The sequence below is a fragment of the Orbicella franksi genome, chromosome 14, assembly GCF_964199315.1.
Source record: "Orbicella franksi chromosome 14, jaOrbFran1.1, whole genome shotgun sequence".
Taxonomy (NCBI): Eukaryota; Metazoa; Cnidaria; class Anthozoa; order Scleractinia; family Merulinidae; genus Orbicella; species Orbicella franksi.
Window position 1 is genome coordinate 10419221 of NC_138158.1, and position 23164 is coordinate 10442384.

At 36.7% G+C, this 23164-nt stretch overlaps 1 protein-coding gene and 1 pseudogene across 2 annotated transcripts in view; both read right to left on the reverse strand.

Moving 5' to 3' along the window:
- The window catches only part of LOC145467773 (uncharacterized), a 5448-nt pseudogene extending 2429 nt beyond the window's left edge, over window positions 1-3019 (reverse strand). Inside the window, exons 1-3 of the transcript XR_014042113.1 lie at window positions 2089-3019; window positions 830-901; window positions 548-619 (exon numbers count right to left, since the gene is read on the reverse strand). The product of XR_014042113.1 is annotated as an uncharacterized LOC145467773 (transcript). The remainder of the gene's footprint in view (window positions 1-547; window positions 620-829; window positions 902-2088) is intronic.
- A 3624-nt stretch (window positions 3020-6643) lies between these two features.
- LOC145468368 (PR domain zinc finger protein 14-like) lies at window positions 6644-13572 on the reverse strand. The gene is made up of 5 exons (XM_081452065.1): window positions 13433-13572; window positions 10628-10791; window positions 9190-9470; window positions 8044-8311; window positions 6644-7580 (listed from the first exon to the last, which is right to left on the reverse strand). The coding sequence occupies exons 2-5, from the start codon at window positions 10773-10775 to the stop codon at window positions 6856-6858; spliced, it is 1422 nt and encodes a 473-aa protein (XP_081308191.1). The 5' UTR covers window positions 10776-10791; window positions 13433-13572; the 3' UTR covers window positions 6644-6855.
- Between the last annotated feature and the right edge of the window lie 9592 nt (window positions 13573-23164).

Below are 23164 nucleotides of genomic sequence, written 5' to 3' on the forward strand. Positions count from 1 at the left end.
TTGCGTGTTGATTAAGGACTTCATGATAGGCATTACATATATATGTAATAATATTGCACCGAGTCACAGTCGATCCTTTTTGACAGACATCAAAGTACCAGTGCTGAGTGCTCGTATCATGGAGGTGTCCGTACAAATGATAGTTACCCAAGAAGCCAGGGGCCCATCACCCGGAGCGTGCAACTTCCCTATTTTCGCGTCGTTTTTTTCTCTAGGGACAATGTCGCGGATGTGCCCTTAAAAAGTCAGTGTCTTGAACTGCACCCTCTCTTATGACTGACCAGGCAGCGCTATGAGGGAGTGGGTAATCTCTGCGGCAGCCTTGGGAAACAAAGCTGGCTTTGTGGGGATAGATGGCTGCTGTTTCTGTACCGACATAAAGGTAGAGATTATATTAATTCTGGTTCCCTGCTTATTGCGATCATATACACTCACTTCCTGTACAAACAAAAGAAGCATGATCGCCTTTTAGTTTCCTTGGGACGAAGCGAACTGTCTGGAACATGGAGGACGCCAAAACAGGAAGTTATACTGTATTAATACTCACAGAGTTTGCAGACTTTTTAGCCCCACAAATGATCCACTAGTGAGCTGGTGTATTTCATTTTCTTCTAAAGACCTGTCGAAAAAAAAATTATGGTTTAAAGCGAGAACGGTACAATTATACGAAGTTACGATGATTATAATGTACCATCGTTCGCATGAGGTGAAAGTTGGACCATTAGATTAGAAACATGCTCTGTGATATAAAACAATATCATTATAAAAAAACAAAACAAAACAAAAATAATAACAAATAAAGCAAACAAGAGTTCTCGAATATACTTACAAAAACTGTAGTCGATCAAATCGTTTGAAAACTCCAGGAGTTATATTCTTGATCCTGTTGCTTGATAACGATCTTAAAACAGAAGAGTTAGGAAATTGATAGATTTAGCAGTTTTTATGACCCTTTCAGACAAAATCTATACATATCTAAAGTGCGTACCAATTCTGGTAAACAAACAGTTGCTTATACAGCGACTATTCTCTGGGACAATATCCCTACTCATCTTAAAGACCTCAATACCTTCAACTTCTCGAACATCTGAAACTTTATTTACTGTCTGAAAAACATTCTGAAAACAAGTAATATTTCTATATGCTCCTTTTTTCCAATTTTATGTACATATCTCATTCTCTTAATAGCCTTTTTTTCTCTTAAAATTCCATAGAAACATAATAACTGGAGGCTGACTAGAAAACTGTTGGTTACTTCAGTCTCCAGACTCATATAGTACACTTTTTTCTTTGTCTTTACATTTCACTGATATATATATATATATAAAAACTGTAAATGTGTGAGTAAATAAAGTTATTGTTGTTTTTTCATCTCTTATTTTAAATAAGAAGTTGACTTCTGGGGTATTTCTGAGATTAAATGCGTTAAAATTAAATAAACGTTTCAGTCAGTATCACCAGCCTTCTTCACAAATTTTAAATGGCGAATTGATGATGTTTTGCTTTGTTTTGCAACCAGTCTTCGGCTGAGACACATCGTCGCGTTTACATGATCAAACTTTTTAGCTTCTTGTTAAATGTCAAAACTACAAAGTCTCTTGATTTTCCACATATTTTATGTATTATACATGTAGGCACCTATGATCTGTCAGTGACACCTTAACATAATATATAACAAAGTCTATAAAATCTACCAAAAAGTCCATAGAATCGATAAGCGAGTCCTTCTACAGAATTGTTTTGCTTAAATAATCACTCACAACTTTCTGGTTTCGTCCAGGAGAGAATAAAGAGTTATCTTACTTAAATGCTCTCTTGGTTCGAAGTCCGTGTGATGTGACTAACCAAACTATTCGCAATCATCCATTAAAATTTTCTTTAACTGTAATTTTTCACTGTGATACCAGTTGCCTTACAACAATTTTACTTTCTTTTTAAAATTATTGTCTATAACTATTGCCGCCTCGCATTATACAGAGGTTTTGCATGTAAAAGGCAATTCGGTCACATTGTTCCCTTTCCTTAATTTTTATAATGACTGCGATTTTCTTATTAAAAAAATTTTAGTTTGATGATATGAACCCTTACAGGTTAGTGATGTTTTGGTCGCTCATGGTTTCAAGAGATCTGAGATCATCCATGTTGCAATGCATCGACGTATCTTTACAGGAGCACTTTAGAGGGCAGCTGGTAACTGCTGTGTGATAAAGGACAAGTTCAAAGGCCAAAGGTAGGATCCACGCAGCAGACTTCATCATGCTGATAGAGACTCTACAAGCAAAGAACAGAAACATAAATACATGATTGAAGGGACAAAAGAACAGACGAAGGAACCCAGGAACGAGTGAACGAACGAACGAACGAACGAATGACTGAACATGTCAACTGGATAGATAAAACGAATAAAGAAGTGAATGGTTGGATCGTGAACTAATACCAGGCTCATACGTTGCGCTATCGTCGTGCCGGACTCTGTTGATCAATTAAGACCGACATTTAGCACGACTGTACAGGTGTAGTTCGACGTTTGAATCCAGCGTCACGTAAGTGTTGGGTAGCTTATAGTGTGACTCAGCTTGTCCGCGCCATATACCCTATTCTGGCCGACGTTAATTGATTCAAACGCCGAGCTACAGTTGTGGTTAAGTCGAACTTGTAGAATACTAAGTTCGACGCTGGCACGACGTTTGATCCACATCTCGTGCAAAATTGAAGCGAAACCTGGTCCAACATGATAATGTCGTCCAGAACATGTAAACTTTCCACTGCGGGATTAGGCGAATCTCTTGGTGAAACGCATGCGTAGGTATGTTTCAGGTTTCGAAAAATGGCGGCTTAGAGAAGTGTTTATGCTCGTGACGATGACAAGGTAAATGACGAGGAAAGCTTAGATTAAAAGTACGATGGTGAAGTCCTACAATCTAAGCGACTCGAAATCAGTGCGGAGTTCGATTTTGTGGAATGTTCAAACAAATGGACAGCAAAATCGAAAAGACTATTTCCAAGTTACCTTGTGCCTCTGTTTCAAAACGAGTCATGGTGGAAAACCTTTATTTGCATGAAAATGAACCTTTCCAGGGAGCACATTTTCATACGATTAGTTTCCCACCAAGACTCGTTTTGACACAGATTCAAAGGAAAATACGCAAATGGCCTATTCTGGCTCTACGCTCTTCGCACATTTTCAAGGCATATGTGATCATTTCGCCTCTAAAAATTTGATTTAGATTTTATTGCTCTTCTTACTTATGAATTAATGCTGAATTTCATAAATCATCTGGCGCTGGCTTAGTTTATTGCCTCATAAATCATCTGGCGCTGGCTTAGTTTATTGCCCAAACATTGTTCATGGAAGGTTTTCGTCCGGCATAAACTCTCATTTCGAAAATCCTTATATTGCTCCCGAGATCGCGATAGTGCTTTGATGTTTTTAACATATCAATTAAAGTTGTCGTGTTGTGTATTTGCTTTCATTTTGCCTCGATCGTACCCACATGTTTTCCTCCTACACTATTAGAAAATTGAAATGAATACCAAGAGAATTCTTCAATCAAAAACTTCATTATCCTGAGTTTGCCACCCAAAATCAACACTGTCTCAGATATATTACAGCTTGGTTTCCGACTTATCCGCCATTTATTTACAACGATATCTATGTTTCTGATTCTTTACGACACAAGAAAAGAGGAAATTCTCCGAAATAGTCACAAAATTTGTCGGTCAGTATACAAAAATATGTTTTACTCACCAAATCCTCACCAGAACCATCTGCCTAAGGCAAAATGATTCGACGTGCCATTGACTTAAAGAGTATATCGTGATTGTGGCGAGCTTGACTTCCAAGTTATATCTTATATTACTTCAGGTTTTTCCTGTAAGACAATATCATCCATCCTGTAATTAAGCATTTCCAAGGCAACTTTACATAAAGACAACACAAAAAACGCGCTATTGGCTGAACTATGGTTATATTTATAGATATCGTACAAAAGGCCAAAATACAAGTTATTGTTTTTTTAGGTTATAATTCAGTTTTCACCTTTATACAAACAAAAGTGCTTTTAAGAGTTAAATGGAACACTTAATTAACGCCTGAAGTTGAAAGAAAACTAATTGCGAGATTTCATCTCCAATTGGAAAAACTTCCCCAAAGATTAGCATGTGAAAGAAAAGCCGCGAGACTTTAGCATGGATAAAAGACTTTTTCGCAAAATTCATATGGGTTGTTTCCGATTGTGCTTTGAATAGCTCCTAATTATTTAGCTTTTCGTTATATTTTCAGCGTAGGTTTACTCATTTTTCGGCTTTTTACCTCATTCATTTGTGATGACAGGTTTCGATCTTAAGATGCCAGTTTCTGCGCTTTCACTTACTTCATACATGGTTATATTCTAGTGGCTCAAGTGAACGTCAATAGATCTTAACATATCCCTACGTGAATTTTACACAAAGAAAGAATCACGAGACAAAATGTATGTGAAACATTAAAAGAGCGAAATGAAATTAGCAAAACTAGAAATTTAATCACCATTGATTTTTAAGTGCGAGAGTATTTTTTTTCTTTCAATAAAAGTATAAAGGGTTGGTGGTGAAGCTTAACATAGAGTATTTTTTCCCACACAGATTTTCTTAGCTATCGGGTCTGTACACCAATAGTACAGGGAGGGCGTAACGACCTCCACTGAGTTTTCGTCGTAATAAGACATCATCTACCCCATTGAAGTCAGCTTCTCCGTAGGGGGAATGACCTCACTCCCGAAGGGATTATGATGTCAGGAGCACCTCTGCCTATACGCCCTGGCGTTGACCTCTGAATTTGTCACTACTGACATCAAAATTATTCTGTGTCTCCTACATAGCAGTCACCATGAGATGAGATTTTTTTTTGTTAATCAAAACGTGATGTGACATTATACGTTGAGAGAGAGAGAGAGAGAGAGAGAAAGAGAGAGAATTCTGTCCAAAAAAATAACTCTAAAATGCTTTTCCTTTTCTGGCATTCATTTCTTTAGGAATACTTTTCATCTGCCACAGCTCGTGAAACGTTTATGCCAAGCATACAAGAGAAGACGCCTGGGAGGGAGACTCCGATATAAAAAAGACGGGGGTGCTCTTCGGAAATTTTGGAAAGGACCCTAAGAGGTACCAAGATCAGGTTTTGTGGGCGCCCTTTGAAATAGTTACCAATTCTTCCATAATATATTATGTCCTGTCATATTTTTTCAGCTCAATACCCTATAAAAGGTACTACAAAAGCTCTCGCTGTGGACCTTTTGAGGCTAAACACCCTAAGATGTACCAAAACTGTGTTTACAAGAGAAAGCTGCCCCGAAAAGGTACGACGAGCACCCCCGTCATTTTTGCATGGGAGTCCCCCCCCCCCCCCCCGACGTTTGTGATTTTCACAAGATGGCACTTTGACATTTTTCTATCTTATCAGTATTCAATTTCTATTTTCTTTTGAATTCTTTTTATGAGAGAATATATACTGGCGTCATATTCTGCGTCATAAGCATATGACGCTACGCAGAGGAGGCGTCATGCTGGAGTCTAAATATCCGAAAAGCTTAGTCAACAGTCAAAGCTTAGTCAAAACTTAGTCAACAGTGAATTTTTTTATCTCTTCGGTGTTTAATATGGAACGAAATGTTGGCTCTCAAAACTGGAATATTTCCGGTTGACGAAAGCGCTAATAATATAAGCCAAGGCACATTTTGGCATTCGCAAAGGATTGGGTTTTCTACCCATGTCATGCCAAAAATGATGAATACAACAGGCATAAATTTCTTGGGACAATCTACCGTGCCATGTCTTCCAATAATCAGAGTCGACAAAGCGCTTATGCTAATGAGACAAATATTGTATTCCCGGCTTAGCTACAAGTTACGATCACTTCAGGATAAAACGGGTAATAATTATTAACGGAAATTTCTTTCGGAAGATCATTGTAAAAGTGCTTTGATGCTGATCGAAATATAACTTCAACCCATGCCCATTGGTGCCATCCTCAGTATGTGTTTACCTCTATTTAGTCAATATATTGCTATAGACTAAAAAATTTACATCTTGAGTTGTTTTCCTAAATTTGCTTCGACTGAGATATTTTTGTATCTCGAGATTTTTATATATACCTCTTAGTATTGTTATATATTTAAATCGAATCAAGGCGTAGTTTTTGATATTTCGACTTATTTTCATGTTACGCAGTTAGAGGAGAAGCTGCTTGATTTATTAGCATAAATCTGGATTGTTCGTAACAGCACAAATAGAGCCTTTGTCAAACTTATATAGTCGTCTCAACTAACATATTCTGCCCTATAGACTTAAGTCCTTGCACACCACACACAATCACGTCATTTGTTTTACTTTAGAAACCACCTTTCACTAAATAGGACACTTCATTGATTTGCCTCATGGCGTCTTTAATACACTTTTTAAGCTGCTCACTCGTGTTTATTTATTTCAAGTTACAATTATCTGTTTTAAGAAACTGCTTATTTTTAGTAGTACAACGTCACTGTACTATTTTGACGAATTAGATTTACGCTATTGGCACTCAAATAAAAGAGACTCGTAAAATGAGAGATATCTCGTTTAGGTAGAATATCACCGGATATGATACACTTAGCTTTTTTAGGCCTGATTCGGAAGCTGCCGGGCAACAAGAATTGTAATGTCATGTCTTTTTTTTCGTTCGTTCGTTCGTTCGTTCGTTCGTTCGTGTTGGGAGTGATCAAATTAAAATTTGTTTTCTTCCGACACAAGCCATTATTAAGTGAGCTGTGTTCAGGTAAGTGTAAATCATTGATTTTTACAAGAAACCATTTCGAAGGAAAAAGTCAAATATTACAGCAATCATTTAACTTGTTCCTCTTCGGCAGTGAAGCCCTCACCATCTATACTGTTGAAGTCACCCTCGTTACATTCGGAACCCTTTCGCATCATCTTCGGCGCTCGATTTTTTCGAGTCGTGCAGTCGAAGTTTGATCGGTGGCGATCACGTGATGAAGGGCTTGAAAACCCTCGGCCGCACTTTTCACAAGTATAGGGCTTCTCGCCTGTGTGCATGTTCATGTGAAATTTGAGTTCGTATGACTGTGCAAACGCTTTGCCACAAAACTCACAAACGCATGGCTTCTCCTTGGTGTGTGTTCGACGCACGTGGCTGTCATGTGCAGCGTGTGAAGCGAACGCTTTGCCACAATGACGGCATTTAAATGGTTTCTCACCGCTGTGCTGTCGGATGTGAGTACGTAGTATAGATGATGCAGTGAAAGCCTTGATGCAGTAAGGACATTTGTATGGTCTCTCACCACTATGCACCCTTAGGTGCTTGTTTAAACTCGAGGACTGCGAAAACCGCTTGCCACACTGACTGCACTGATGAGGTCTGTGTTTCTCATGAACGTGCAAGATATGTATGCGAAGACGGTCCCGTTTCTCGAACGAGCGGTTGCACAGGTGACAAGGGTATTTCCGGTCTCCTTGGTCAACACATCGGGTGTACTTCAGATGCTTGTCTCGGTAATATTTGTAGGCGAACACTTTACCACACCGGTCACAAGCGAAGCTGTCCCCTCCTGTTACAGAAAGACATAGTCAGGTGATTTATTCAAGTTTGGAATGTTATTTTCCCTACAGCAAAACAACAACAAAAACTTTTTTCCATCCCAGAGTTAGAAATTATGTTTAATAGAGTAAAAACAAAAATGATAGGGGTAGCTAGGGATGCTGGCTACCCGAAATAGCGTAAGAGTTAAAAATGTCAGGCAGCCAGTTAAAAGAAAATGTATTTTACATGTTTAGGCTAGAGTCACAAACAAATAAATAAACGTAGACACACATACAAAATAATATAAATAAACAAAGCTGATTAAGCTAATTGCAAGTAGACTAAAGCTCTTACATTGCAAAATAGTATTTATGTCAAGGAAGAGCTCGAGTTAGATTCGGGTAAACTTCAGCTATATAACAATGCTTTTGATTCCTGATGCCTTATTTTAAATGTAGTCCTTGCACTAGCAGTGCAAGTGATATACATACCGAGTCCACCATCGTTTTCTATCTTGGTCAGTTTTGTCTTCATTGTGATTGGAATACCCATGTACTTGAGATAGGTGTCTCCATACCACACAAGCAGCTCGCTTCCTTCGGCGATATCCATACAAACTTCATAAAACAGTTCACCTTCTTCTTGAATTAGTACCAGGTTCTGCTCTCCTTCGTGTCTTGCGCAATTGACATATTTCATCCAGTTTCTCTGGTCGCCTGCACCGTCTACAAAGTGAGTGAGTTCACCGTCTTGAAATATCTGAAATGTAAACAAATGGTTACAATTATTTATGCCCGGCCTAAAATATCCGTAATGGGTTTGTAGGGTCATCAAATATGGATCCTGAATTTAATTACAATAATCCAGCTCGTAAAATGGCTTGTTTATTTACTTAGCACTTGGAAGCCAGGAGCACACTCCAAAGGTCTCTTGTAGATCGAAATGCGTGTTTGTTAATAGCCATCAACTGAGTTATAATTACTAAATACGTTTGTACTTCCTCCTACGCTTCCTTACGTCAATCGCAATTCTACCCCCTAGATAAGAAATATCAAGAAATTCGCGTTGGTGTGAGACACTTATGTGTTGCTTGATCCAGATAATTGCCGGAACAGGGCGAACTAGCCCAACTCTAGACATTGAGGAATATATGATTTCCAGATTGCCCTGTCATAAACTCTGAAAACAATTTGAACAGATGTTTTTTTTTGTTATTTAAATCAATGCTGGTTTAAAGGAGCTACGATCGTCACGGTTTGCACATCTTGAAAAGTTTTGCCTAAATTTTTCCGGTCCGTCGTTTGTAATCCGTTGTTATCGTCTCCACCTTTAACCATCCTCATTCCTTTATGGTTTATTGTTATCTCTTTGGGGTTTTCCTATCTCAGTAGACTTTTATTTTCAGGTTTCCTTCAATTTAAAGGTAATTCTGTACGTAGTCAAAAAGAAAAAAAAAATCCAAATAACGTGATGGGCTCCTTAAAGAATTAAGTAACAGGGCAAGCTTTATCACTGCGTGACAGTAAAGTGAGCTCCACAAGAGGGGGGGGGGGGGGAAAGGGGGGCGGGGGTTGGGGGAAATTATGGGAAGAGCGAAGATTGCAAGTTCACTGTGTGAAAAGCAGTTCATTAATTACCTCCCATACGCTGTTCTTTTCAAGTGACCTCATTTCCAGTGGTAAAACGATATTTCCCGTGTACGGCCCAAACCGAGTTCCTTTTGCTATCTTCCGCTGACCGGCAAACACGCCCCGGTGTCGTCCAGTTGGTAAATGGGTTTCGACAATCTTTACATTTTCTGGTAAATTTTGCATACACAATTCTTCATGAAACATTTCCATATATGGGTTTGGATGGCCTGTGGAGGGCTCTTGATGTACTTGGGACACGTTAGCCAGCCACGGATTCCAATGCATTTCTTATTCAAAAAAGATTAAATAGTTAATTTTGATGTAAAATACGTTATAGTGACAACATGCTGATCTAGATTGCATCAAAATTTGTTCTTGTGTACTGTTTACCTTGCTCTTCATGTTTTTTTCAATAGCTCAACGGCAGTTTAAAATATCTTTTACACTTTAGGAGGTCGATGTCAATGTGATAAGGCAAGGTAAAAAACGCAAAAAGATATAAACTGTTCACCGTTCGATCTCGCCACGGGTATTTTGATTCGAACAGGTCTCGCCAAAATACGAACCATGCCTCGAACACACTCGTCCGATATCCCGCCGAATCTTGCATACCAAAAGGTGCAATTAGGTGTATAAATCACCCATTCAAATTTCTTGTACCTTGTCCAGTCATATTAATTATTTCTTGTTAAGCTGATATTGAAGGTACAAGTCAAGTCGGAGTAAAATGGTGTCATTTTAGGTCTCAAATTCGCCCCAATGTCGTGTTGTGATATCAACAAACTAAACCGGTTTTGGTTTATAACCCCACTCCTTCGCGACACTATACTTTCGTAGCCAATTTCCCCGCCTGCCCCCGAGGATATACCCCAAAGTTTTTTTAGGGGTGGGGTCTCGGTTCGAAACTTGAGACCCTAACCCCTTTTCAGACCAAACTCTGCGATTTTCCATAACCTATTTCAGATCCGAGCCAAACATCGATATCCCACTTCAGAACTCTAAATTTAGTTCACGGCTGTAAAATATGACTGCAGCTAACCGAAATGACCTTCATTTGCGTAAACATTCGAGTTAACATTTGAGAAGGACTACAACTTTACCAATGCAAATGCGGAAAAAAATAGAGTCTTGTAAAAAAAATAACCAATGCCAAGCCGGAGCGAAATCATGTAAATACCCTATTTCAGACGTCCAAAATGGTCAAAGTGTATACCCTTTTTCAGAGCAAAATGGTCAAAATCCGCACCCTATTTCAGACCAAAATGGTAAAAATTAATACCCTTTTTCTGCCCAAAGCCGTTCAAAAACCATGTCCTTTGGGGCCGTACATACCTATATTGCCCAGATAAGTGAGTACCCCAGCCCCGGCCAATTATGCAAGAATGGCAAATTACATCCAATTGATAATATCACATTACTGCTCACAGTAGCCACCGATGCTTACCATTAGCTGAAGTGTCGACATAAATTCCAGACAGCGCAAACCCATTAGATGTTTTCTCTGGAGTCCGGATGTAACCGTACAGAACATTGTCGATGTCTTGTTGGGTAAAGGTGAATGGAAAAAACACAGAGGAATCACCGTACTCCATGATTTCTCATCCACAACTAAAAGTAAAAAATAAAGGATTATATCAATACTCTAAACAGGACTAAGATCGCCTTTATGACATAGATAAGAAAGGTTTTTTTTACATATATATCCATGTCTATGAATGGACGAACTGGAAGCACGGTCAGCAAGAATTTCAATTTTTATCTACTCTATAGAGAGCATTTAGATACATACACATTTTATAAGGTAGGTGAAGTTATGAAAATAGCAAAATATTGAGAAATGTTAAGCCTTAAAGAAGGAATTCTGTGAATTATATTAATAGCCTTAAAGTTTATAGACTAACCATAGTTTCAATTCAATCGAATTCAAATTTCATCCTCTTTGCGTGGTAAAATAATAAAGTCAGTGAAAAACTATCAAAGAATGAAATTTGTAGAAACTCCATTTGTTTCAATATTTTTCAAGATATACGATTTTTCCAAATCAGAAGAAATTCATTTGAACATAGACGAACCGACAGTAACAGGGTTTAACCATGCCCGCAAAATGTTATTTTCTCTCTCTTATCTCTCTTATATATGCAATTTGCGATTAGGAACAGTTGTAAATGAGTTAATTACGATGACAACAGTACACAAACAAGGCCAAGCATCAAGCAAGTTGAGAAACATTTACCTCGCTTAAACTATTTTTAAATGTGAGCTGAAAACTTATTTATTTCGTATAGCTTTTAAAGTGTATCTTGCTTGTTATTCACTCTTATTAGTATTACTAATTAAGTTTATTATCATTATTATAAATATTCTATTTTATTAATATACATGTAATTATAATTAGCTTTACAAATTTGTAAAGCGCTGTTGATCAACAGATGCAAATGGCGCTCTAGAATTTACCAAATTATTATGATTATTGTTATTATTATTATTATTATTATTATTATTATTAATATCATTCATTAAGAAAAGAAATCTTATAACAAGCAAGCTTTCCTCTCAAGATATAAAACAAAATTCCAGGAAATAAAATATTAAACTAAACATTAACGAGAAATGTAATAACTTAACGCTTGCCATTTTAAGAACTCGTTCAACACCATTTTTGTTTCAGCTCACATTTATTATTGAAATGCAATGATGGTTTTTTTCAACTTTGTTGAATTGTTCTCAATATTTTGGTTCTGCAATCTTATCAATCATTAGTGAAATGAAGTATTTACAATAGCGGTGAATAATTTTCAGTTCATATTTGATTGGAAAGGTGACTGTAAGAAGACGTCCAAGCAAGATTACACCCAAATCTATAAATGAGGTATATCCTATTGGGCAATACTTAAAAAGCACCTTGTAATATACGTAATTACTTAATGGAATTAATGGAATTCCCATTAGAAGAAAAATACAAATTAAAAAATTCAAAATAGTTATTTATATATATTTAGAAAATACTCAGAGGAAAAAAATTCGTTATTTTATGACCTGATTACAAATGCATGCTTGCATGTCCCACTACTGTATGTACTGTACTGTTTATTTATTTATTTATAATTATAATCTTGTAAATTCTTTTAGTTGTTTACATTAGTAGAAATAAACTATATATAACGTGCATTGATCGATAAAGCAGCTCACATTTAGATCGTCGTGTTATAAAATAGTAAAATAGAGAACTACATATGGTTGCTTCCGTGTTCAGAAAAGCTATTCAATAGCGTTTGATGCTCTATGGTTAGACTAGCGTTTTCCTATTGGCTAAATATGTTCTACAACAAAACGAAATCACAAGTTAGAACTGTTTCAGTTTTAATTGCCGGAAATTTACTGGGCGGCACATCACACTGAGTGTTTTACTTGAGCTTTGCGGAGAATAAAAGTCACTTTCTTTACACTAATTTCAATATCAACTCCAATTTTGGCTGTATTGTTTTCTGAAGTTCCGTTTCTAAAGTGCAGAAATAATAATTTTTTTCTCTAGAAAAAGATTTAAAACTAATTAGTATGCGCGTTGAAAAACAAGTTGCAAAGCCGGCTAGAATGCACACCGAAATGCGAATCGTCGTTTCGATTGAACGGGATATCAAAGAAATCTTCACAAACATAAAAATATTGGAACGAAGAAAACTTGGGTCAAGCATACTTTTTGCTTTTTCAGTGAATTAATACATATCCGTACCCGTCAAAAATCGATTTTTTTTTCCGTTGGTTTTGCTTCAAGGTTTCTTTTTTATCCCAGGATACCATAACAATAGAGTTAGAGTGAGCGACATTATTTGACAAGCAAACTAAGAAGGGATAAACATTGCTGTAAGTGTTTGTTTAAAAACGTGAAGGGTAAGAACAAGCAAAGCGAGCGTTTATCGAGTCTTAAGTCCAACTTAATTACACTTTAAACAAATTTTCAGTATATTTTACTCAAACTGTTGCTCTAATATTTCCTTTTAAAGCCTGTTACTCTGCTTTTGTATTCAACGATACCTTTAGGCCGTTAAAATACTGTGTTTTGGACCTATCGATGGGCGACTCAATGCAAACTACGTTTCTGGGTTTCTTTAAAAGATAGAGGGGTGAAAGAAATCATACATATCTATAACCTTAACAGACGTAGAATTGATATGAGGTATAAGGATTAAAGATGAAAAAGAAAAGAAAAACAAGTTTCGTTAAGTGTGGCTCCAACAGTACTTCAACTTACCTCGTGCAACTCACACGCTAGTTGTAAAACAAAAGTATAGATGCGATGTCGTTGTTCCTGTGAAATGATCTTTACTTCGCTAAGCTTAACACACCGTGAAGAGGCGAACGCAGTAAGTTTTGTAATCGGAAGCAGTTCATTCCCAGCCTTTATAAACCTAATTTGAATAATGCGAGGTTACTGCAGATGTTAACAAAGACAACAATTTAATGGCTCGGACTGAATTTGCGCGATCGGACGCGATAACGTCAGTTTTGTTGTTGTTAAGCAATCTAATGAAAATTAACGAACTCCTTTTTTGATTGAATATCGTTACCGGGACGAGAAAGTAATTGCTTACTTTAGGTATTTCAGTGTTTGCATTAGCCTTCGAGCTAAAATGAATATAGTTTTCTTTTTTTCTTAAGTCGTACCTGCTTTTCAAATCAGTTGAACCTAAAATATTCATGATCTTTGATTCTTATCCAAAATTTTAAATATTAAGCACAGATTCACGGCGTACACAAACAGTACCTGTGGGATTGCGCGAAGGTTTTTCTAAGCCACAACATCATATTGTGGTAGAGTTTACGTGCGCTTTCCAAGGATGCTATTAAAGTTTGCATCTTTTTAGCAAATATTTGATTTGTTCGTTAGTTTTTACTCGTCATGGAGAAAAAAAAAAGACACTTTTGCTTCTCCCAAGATTAAATTCCTTAGCCAAAAAACATCACCAGTGTCACGTATCACAGTTGTGATCTCTTACAGTGGAAGAAAGAAAGCTGTTGATGGCAGGTTATGCAGAGCGACACAGAACGCGGGTTATTACAACTTAAGACAATCATTATTATTTATTGAAGGCCGCGTTAAGGCGTAAATTTACACTTTCAAATGCATATGCCTCGAAGGTGATAAACAACGAAACTACGGAATCAAGATGGTTCGCCTGTTACCGCACGGTGCATATGCCCGAGAACGCATAAGAAGAAGAAAAAAAACACCGCTATTTTGAGATGAAAGCGTGTTTACTAATCGAACGCGCTCTACGCCCTAACTTGAATTGTGTCGGCGTTTTTATGCCTCAAGTGTCTAAGCTTAAATTATTTTAACTAGTAAAGCAGAATAAATTTTCTTTCACCCCAGAAAGTCTTTTACAGCTGAGGTTGTTAGTTAACAAGCAAATTATAGTTAAATTCAAAGATAAAATTGCAATGGTCTACAAAATTTTGGAATTTTTGTCTGTAGTTGAGCTGAACGTGCGGCTGTTTGCAAGAATAATTTTTAGTGATCATTGAAGGCAAATGATAAATCTATTAATAAGATTTTTATTGTGTTTTCAACAGGATTAGCTAGTCAATTTAGTGAAATCTCTTACGCATGTCCATTTCCGCTAAGCATTATGATTTGTCGCAAATATATTGTCACAAATATAAAGAAAAATCGAGAGAGTAAAAACAGTTTTGAAGCCTTTCGCTTCAAAAAAGAAAGAGGGGAAACAACATGGAAATTTTAATCACCTCGGGAATACCGAGTTCAGCAATAAAATTGTTGTAAACACATCCGCGTCGAATCGGCTTTTATCTTCAGAGTGAAACTGATGTATTTTCTATCTCATTGTCGTGAAAAGTAAATTTCTTAATATAATGAACGCATTAGTAAAGATAAAGTTGACCCAATACCTAAATGAGGGACAGATGTTGTGAAAAAGGATGAAACAATTAAATTTTCTGTCGCGTCCCACAAGAAATAGAAAACTTTCAGAACATTTATGTTTGTTAAAACCGCCGTACTTTAGAGATCTTCGAAGGATCAACGATAAATAAAATTCCGTATAATGGTAGCTGTTTTCCATCGATTGACTTTTATTTAAATGGGTATTCGACTTTCACACGAAAGACGTCTGCTAGCCAATATTAAAAATTGGGTAAATAATTCGATATCAATTTTTTGTTTTCAAACAACATACTCATAAACAATTCAATGAGTTAAGTCGCTGGACTAAGACAGATGAATTTTCTAGTAGAGAGATATCATCGTTTGAAATTTGTGTATGTGAGTTGTTTAAGCAATCACCTAACCACAATGTGAATACGGAACCTCTTTGAAGTGTTTACGATTGTCGAAGGACAAACAGCAATAGTTTTCAACAGCTTGCAAACTGAGCACTATTTAAAAACACCTTACAACTGTTAACTGGTACGTTTCGCTTTAGAATTAATCTCTGTTTAAAGAAAACAACCTGTTTTAATAACTGTAAACATGGCCCTACTGTTAGCGACAAGCAAGGGAAGATACTGTGGTTTATCACATTGTCCTCTTATGGTTTATTGAACTTATTTAACGCCTCGCCGACGCAGAACTTTTTCAAGATATTAAAACAGCGCAGAAACGCCATGAAATAATTCGTTAACATATATGATATAATTCAATAAAAATTGGCATTGTTTAATCAGTCTTTCAAGTAAGAAGCTGTTTGAATTTGTAAAAACCAGTTTCCAGAAAATAACAATTTTAACAACACAGATAAGTTATCGGATAAACGAATATTGCTTCACTATCACGAGTTGGCATCGCTGCACTGTCAGCGTCCTGTAATTATTTAAAATAAATTAATTATCCATAGCTTCGCGGGACTTGAAGTGAAATTAAATGGAGATATGACCCAGTAGCAGCATGGGTTAAATCTTGAATTAGCTAGATGATTTCGAGAGAAATTATCTGCTTCATCGTAAAGCATTCTCTGCACTGTTAACTATAAACAATAGCGATTTCTGTTTGAGATCATCTTTTTTTATTCATTTTACTACAGAAGTTAATTTTCAAAACGTCGTTAACCTTTTTGCTTCGAATTCGTTCATCTGGGCACCACAAAAGGGAAGGAAAAAAATGACATTTAAAATTAAGAATAATAACTTGAGCTTTCGTACAGTTTTTTCTCTCTTATTAAATATTTATAAATACATTTTAGGCCTAAAATTACGGCTGAATATAGTTAAAGAAAATCAGTTTACTAAAAGACACCAATGGTATATTTTTAGAGTTTTTCCTTTGACATCGGTATAAGGTTGAGAAATGTGTACAAGAAAGGATCAAAATGATAAAATTAAAGTTCTTGTGGTCATTTCGAGAACTAGCAAAACGCGCTGTTTTGCCTCCAGTCCCAAGCTTAACTAAATCTTTTCTGCCAAAGGAACTTTGTTTTAAATAAATGAACTCCTATGCAAAAAGAAATGATCGAAGACATGTAGATGTAATATCCTTATTACCAACATTTGCCATCCATGATTAATCTTTTACTCCCCATTTCATTCTTTTTAATGTTGCTACATATAAATTATTTACACTTACGAGTTGAGTAGGGCTAATTATACTGTGCAGCAAAAGAGGTAGTTGTATGCATTAAGTGCTACGGAAAAATACCTTTAGAAAATCAGTTTAACTAACACATGAATCTGCTCTTTTTGTTTTTTCAATTCCTTTTTTTCCAACGCAAACGCATGGGGAAGAAAGTTCTTTAAAAAAGCAGATAAATTATCTTTTGCCAATCCTATGACTTCAACTCTTCCTTTTGAATAATTTCCATTTATTTAAGCTGCAATAATTGAATTTCTCAAGAGATCCATTTGTAGGAGGCGTGGTAATCGAACGCTTGGTGCGCAGAATCCCGGATCGAGCAGTCTGGGTTCGGGCTCTGGGCCAGGACATTGTGTTGTGCTCTTGTGCGAAGACATATTGCTCTCACACTACCTCTTACTACCCAGGTGCATAAACCAGTACTGGCGAATTTAATGCTTGGGTGACCGTGCAGTAGGCTAGCATCCCTTCTGTGGCGGAGTAGAAATATTCGCAGTCTCTTCTTGCTAAGATAAGCGCCGGCCTTAAGGGTCATTGGGCTCGAAAGCTGACTTTATATTTACTTGTTGTTATGAAAATCCATAATTCTAAACGATATAGTTAATTTAAATTTTTCTATCAGTTAGAAATAACAATACTGCCTAGTTTATATGTTTTGTGTCTTTGGGCATAAAGTAGGAAATTTCAAGACCGATAAAATTCTCGAGTTTATCCTCTTTAGTAAATTTATTGAATGCACCCCGTGAAATAATAATAATAATAATAATAATAATAATAATAATAATGCTAAAATACCCAAAGATGAATGACAAAACAGTATTATTATCATCTAAGCATGCTTTAGCTCTCGATCTTTTTCCCTCTTTTTAAGCTTAGGTCCTAGGTAAGTAGTAAGTCCAAGGAATCTGTCCTGTTGTGGTGAGACGTAACCAATTTTTGTAAAGCAATATTTAATCACTACGAGATTACGCAAAGCACGCAAAATACCAGAGCTTATATTTTCTTTCATTTCACGAGAGACATTTTTTTGTCTGAATCATTGTTACAATCATGCAAACTTGTATTCTCAACAGTATTACATAAACGAGCCTCAATGTTTAGAGTTAATGGTGAATAATAAATTTTCTTCCCATTACCGTACCCAAAATGTAATAACAAGCGGATTAGACCATGTCCGATTCTTGACCAGTTTGGCAAGGATTGCCCATGCCTTGACAGCGACTGAGATCAGAGAGTAGCCGATTTAGGCAATCTACTCAATCTTGATTATTCCAATTTTTATCGGTTAGGCGGAATTAACGAAGATCTCAAAAGGCTGAAGCTTACTTCATGCTATAAGTGACATGACACTGGTTCGATTCTGGCAGTTCGTTTCGCCTGTTAACGCATCTATGAATTGAGTTATAACGATCCGACAGAAGATTTCGATTTACTTTGTCTTAATGTCAATCTTTGTTTTGCAATAAACGAAAAGAGAAATCTAATTTTCGATCGAAGACTCCCGAGTGAGATTTGCAAAAAGGGAACTCTATTAGAAATGCAAGCAGGAAGGAGTAGCAGGTGAGAGGATTCCACTAATCAATCAGGGTTTAGTGTAAATGGGATATTTTCCAAGTAGTTGCATGTTCCCCTGAGGCGTTCGGTAAGTTAACGCCAAAGCAGCGAGAAAAATGGCAAGCTGAACACCTGTAACAGTTTGGCCAAGTAGAGATGTATATGATGGTTAAAAAAAAATGTTTTAAGATGAGCTTAGCGTCTAGGTAATTAAAGAACCAAAACATGGATGGCGCCATCTTGGTAAGTTCAGCCCACAGTTTTCAAGTACATCTGTAACTCGGTTTTTCTCTCATCTTAATCACTCTTTATTCGTAAGTATTGGTTTATTTTTACTTCGTTTTCCACCAAATTGAACAGTATTTATTATGTTTCCTTCATACAAGTCAACAATAATTCCAAACACATTAAACATTACAGAGTTTCACTCTCCTCTTTTATTCGTTCATAAAAATTGTAATCCATCTAAATTCTACCTTTGGTATCGTGCATGTTAATGTTGCTCTCTTCTTATGGACTCGACGTTTCCGTGACTATAATATTGCTGAATTTAGCATGGCTTGGGGGATGTTTTTAAGTCGTGAAAGATCTACTGAAAATAGACAGACCTTTAATAAAGGTCAGACAATAAAACCACGTTTGTTTTCTTTTTCTCGTGTTGTTTAATCTAAGCAGGTTCACAGAAGGACTCCTTGAGATTTATTGTGTGGAAAGTCTGCTATAGACGCCATATGTAACAAATAACATAACACAACAAAGAGACTAAGCTAAGTCCATTTACAAAATGGTTCACTGCTTAAGTTCAAGAGGCCAAACAAAATCTAAAAAAGCAGTAATCAGCAGCAAATAATTTTAATGACAGAAAAGAGGAGAGCCTCTACAGAACTGAAATTTATTTTGTCACAGAATTCTTAAGAGGGGAGCTAAATTGCTTCTCTTCTTCGACCCAGCTTTATTTTTCCTTCTTTATCCAGGAGCGATTATCAGAAATGAAATTTTATCTCAGTAGCGAAAACCATCTCCATGAACCCGAAACTCATGAAAAACCGTGAGAGGTCGAATTCCCTACGACCTCTAATCGATAATTGGGCAGCAATATACGGTACAACGCCCAAAATGGTCCTTGAATTCTACTAAAATCTCGTTCATTAAAGCGACGTTATATTTACTGCACATCTCTTGGCGGTCATTTATTTGTTGATTAATTTTAACTAACACTGATTTTTGTTTCTTTTTTTAAACCCTTTCAATTCAATGACCAGCAACACTTTATAAAATTACGAAAACGCTAAAGGCAGTGGACTGATTACAAAAGGAAGCCGCGAAAAAAGGCGGGCGTTGATGTTGACCTGAAATGGCTGAATGTAAACTGAATGAAAAGTTCGTCTTCATATGATAATTATTTCTTTTAATTTGGACCGTGCATGTAGACAATCATAATTAGCTTCTAACAGCGTGATTACATGACTTAAGGAGAATAGTTTGAGAATAAATGATGTTAACTGCGGAATACAAATGAAACAAAGATGTGACCACTGCAGTTAATTGTAATCACAATTTAAGCAATAGAAAGTTTAAATAAGATAAATAAATAAGCCGGAAAAAGTTTTCGGGCTTCAACGAGATGCCAACCCGTAGCAGCGCTGCAGTGCTCTACCAACTAAGCTATGATCATGAAGACCCACATACAGGCCAATTTATTGAGTTCATCTTAGACCCCGCTCAATGAATTAAATGGCAATTTCTTACATTGGGATTACAAGTGAGATGGTTGCACTTTAGAATAGTGGTTGACACCCACACAACTTATTTGATTACTATGCGTTCAGCGGGAACAAGAACGACTTGAGGGTTTTTTTCCTAGACTTGTGATATAAAAATAAGACATTTTTCGTGATGCACAAAGTAAATTAATTTTAAATCAGAGATAACTCAGAATGACAGCAAAACCACAAAGGGCTGATAAAATATTATGATGAACTTAAAGAGAACGAAAAAGACAGAAAAACTAAATTTTATATATGAAAGACGAGTTCGAAAAATTCAGCAATTTTTTTTTTTCAAGTATGTCCTAGCTGTGATGAGTGAGGGTCCTTTAACCCAGGGAATAATTTGATAATTACTGACTTGTAAAATAAAGTCGGGAATTAAAACGTCTAAAATTTAAATTTAAAAGTGACACCGAAACACAGTTTATCAGCTTTTTATCAGATTTTTTTTCTTCTGTAGAGGGATTTCTTGGGAGCAGGTCACGAAAAGGGAAACAGGCCGACAAAACTACTGAAATACTAACTTTCAACTGATCTTCAAGTAACAGAAGAAATACAACTCAGTCATTTTTATTCACATATTTGCATAAAACGGTACGAGGTAATAACTTGAAATAGGCAAAAACGAAGTCAAGAGGTGATATCAATTGCAAATGTCAGGGTTTTTTTTTGGTTCGGACCAAGTTCCTAAATGTGCTTTATGGAGAGAAACGAAAAAACGAGCAAACCCCCAAATATGACAGTACAGTGAGATACAAGGCGTTTATTGATATATGCATTGCGACCTAAAGTTAAACAGAGCCATTGAAAATGCCATGTGTTCCTCTCAGGCAGGTTTCTGTACAGTCCGGCTGTATTTTTTATCCAATTTTCGAAACGCATAATTAACCGCGCCGTATGGACATGTAAATGGCACGTTAGATAATTTATCAAGGCATTGGGTGAAAAGTTGAAAACATAGAGAAAGCAAAATAGAATCGTAATTCAGTGTCAGAAATGCCTTGGTCTTACATTGTGTTTACATAAGCTAACTCTCTGATCAACTAATTGAGAGGCCGATGAATAAAAAAGATTCTTTTTGGAGAATAATGGACAGTAAATGGACTGTGCAAAGTCTTTGTTTACACAGTCGCTTTTCATAAACAAAGGTAAAGACAACAGTGACAAGTGGACCAGATGTTTTGCTGCAAACAGAGCACAAAGTTTGCTTTACGCTTAAGAATTATTCGATTACTAACACTGAAATTATTTTGATAAGTTAAAGTCAATATGCAAAAAAAAAAAAAAAAAAAAATGTCTATAAATAGCATGTAGGACATTACAAACTTGTTATCACCCCAAATTATCACATGTACTGCTGTGATTTAACATCTGTGGTCTTGAGGGTGAAAGATGTAAGGAAGAGAAAGAAGAATCGAACTTCCTTTGGAAACTGGAACATCCAGATGATGAGGTTGAGCATCAATAATCACCTTTTTCTATTCTCTCTTATTAAACAAGAATTAATTAAACTTTGGCGCAAACATGCACAAACCAAATATTTTCAATCCTTTGCCAACTGAGTTTTGTTAAAAACGTTCGATCGCGTCCAAAATGTTCCCAAGGACGGATTATTTTAATTTTTACCATGACGTGAGATGAAAAAAGAAAAGCCCCCCCAAAATAGGATTCACCGCACTCGTTTTCGAGATAAGGCGCGTTGAAGACCATCCGTTTTTTGAGGTTTCCATCGGCCAAAAAAAAACTACATTAATGACATTTAGATCAGGTAAACGTACTCAATTCAACACAGCTAAGTATATTAAGTAAACCCTCGTTGTTTATGTCGTTCTTTGAGGTACAATAAGTCTGAAAAAGAATAATTTTTACTGAGCTTCCACATTCGAAGAAAACTTCACTCACACGAGAGCAGACAAAGCGAAATATTTTTAAGATTCTTCCTGCTTTTTGTTAAAATGGATTAAATCGAAAAAGAAATTGATCAACGGAAAGAAAAATGTGGGTCACCGAGCGAGAGAGTAAATTGTAGGCAAGGTTAGCGCACCCGATGCCAAGCCTTATGCATGCTTAAATTTGTTCCTTAGCGCCCGCGCTTGATGTATGACGTGGAGTGACATTGCGACACGAATTTCGTGCCCAGATAGGATGAGCTGTTGTCACGATAGTCCTTCAAGTCCTGGCCAAACGGACTCGCAAGAGGTCGCAAGTAGCCGCAAGTTGAACTTGCGTAGAGACTTGTGTTGGGTGCCCAAACGGACCCGTAAGTTCCCTCACAAGTACACGCAATTCGCCAAAAAAAAAGCATTTCGAGGCTACATATCCTGTATTGCATTGGCAAATAGGTTGCTTTAACAACGAATGGACGTCACTTAACTTTTGGGGTGACTTGGGTTGGGTGGCCAAATGGTGAAAAACTTACTTCGACTTGCGTTCAAATTTGATCTCGACCAAAGTGAGCGCAAGTCAACGCAACTGCACTCAAGGCCTGGCCAAACCGGCGGAGTCTCAAGTAGACCCAAGTTTTTAACTTGCGTCTACTTGCGAGTCCGTTTGGCCAGAACTTAACATAGATAGAGAAATACATTTTGAAAAGATATCAATTAATCTAATCTATCAAAAGTTTGAGAGACATAATTCAGAAATGCTAAGGCACTCTTTATGACTCTCATAGTAAAATTGCGGTGACTTGCATTATCCTAAACGACTGGCATGCTTAGCTTAAGCAAATTTCCATTTTTCAGTTCAATGACTGCAGAGAAAAACAGGAAGTAAGAGAGAATTTAATCACTTTCGGATAACCTTTCGGTCAGGTACAGCTTTCAGATATACTCGAAATTAAAACTGAAAAGAAGATTTTAATGGGAGCCATCTGAACAGAGAACAAGAAGTAAAGTAACAACGAGTCCCGATTTTCCTTCATCAATTCGCAAAGGCAGTTAATTGAATGAAGGGCATAGTCGGGCATGCAGGGGAACAATTACGCTGACGCAATTAATTGGCTAATGTACGTTCACTATGTATGTATGTATTGAAATCATGCTAATGAAGTTCTGAAAAACGAACGAACGAACGGACG

Excerpts from the sequence above, each read along its gene's own strand:
- LOC145468368 (XM_081452065.1), bottom strand. The coding sequence starts at position 10,775 with ATGGAGTACGGTGATTCCTCTGTGTTTTTTCCATTCACCTTTACCCAA. Across the intron at positions 9,471-10,627 it reads TGTCGACACTTCAGCTAATG|AAATGCATTGGAATCCGTGG; the intron begins GTAAGCATCGGT and ends TTTTTGAATAAG. Across the intron at positions 8,312-9,189 it reads AAAAGAACAGCGTATGGGAG|ATATTTCAAGACGGTGAACT; the intron begins GTAATTAATGAA and ends TTTACATTTCAG.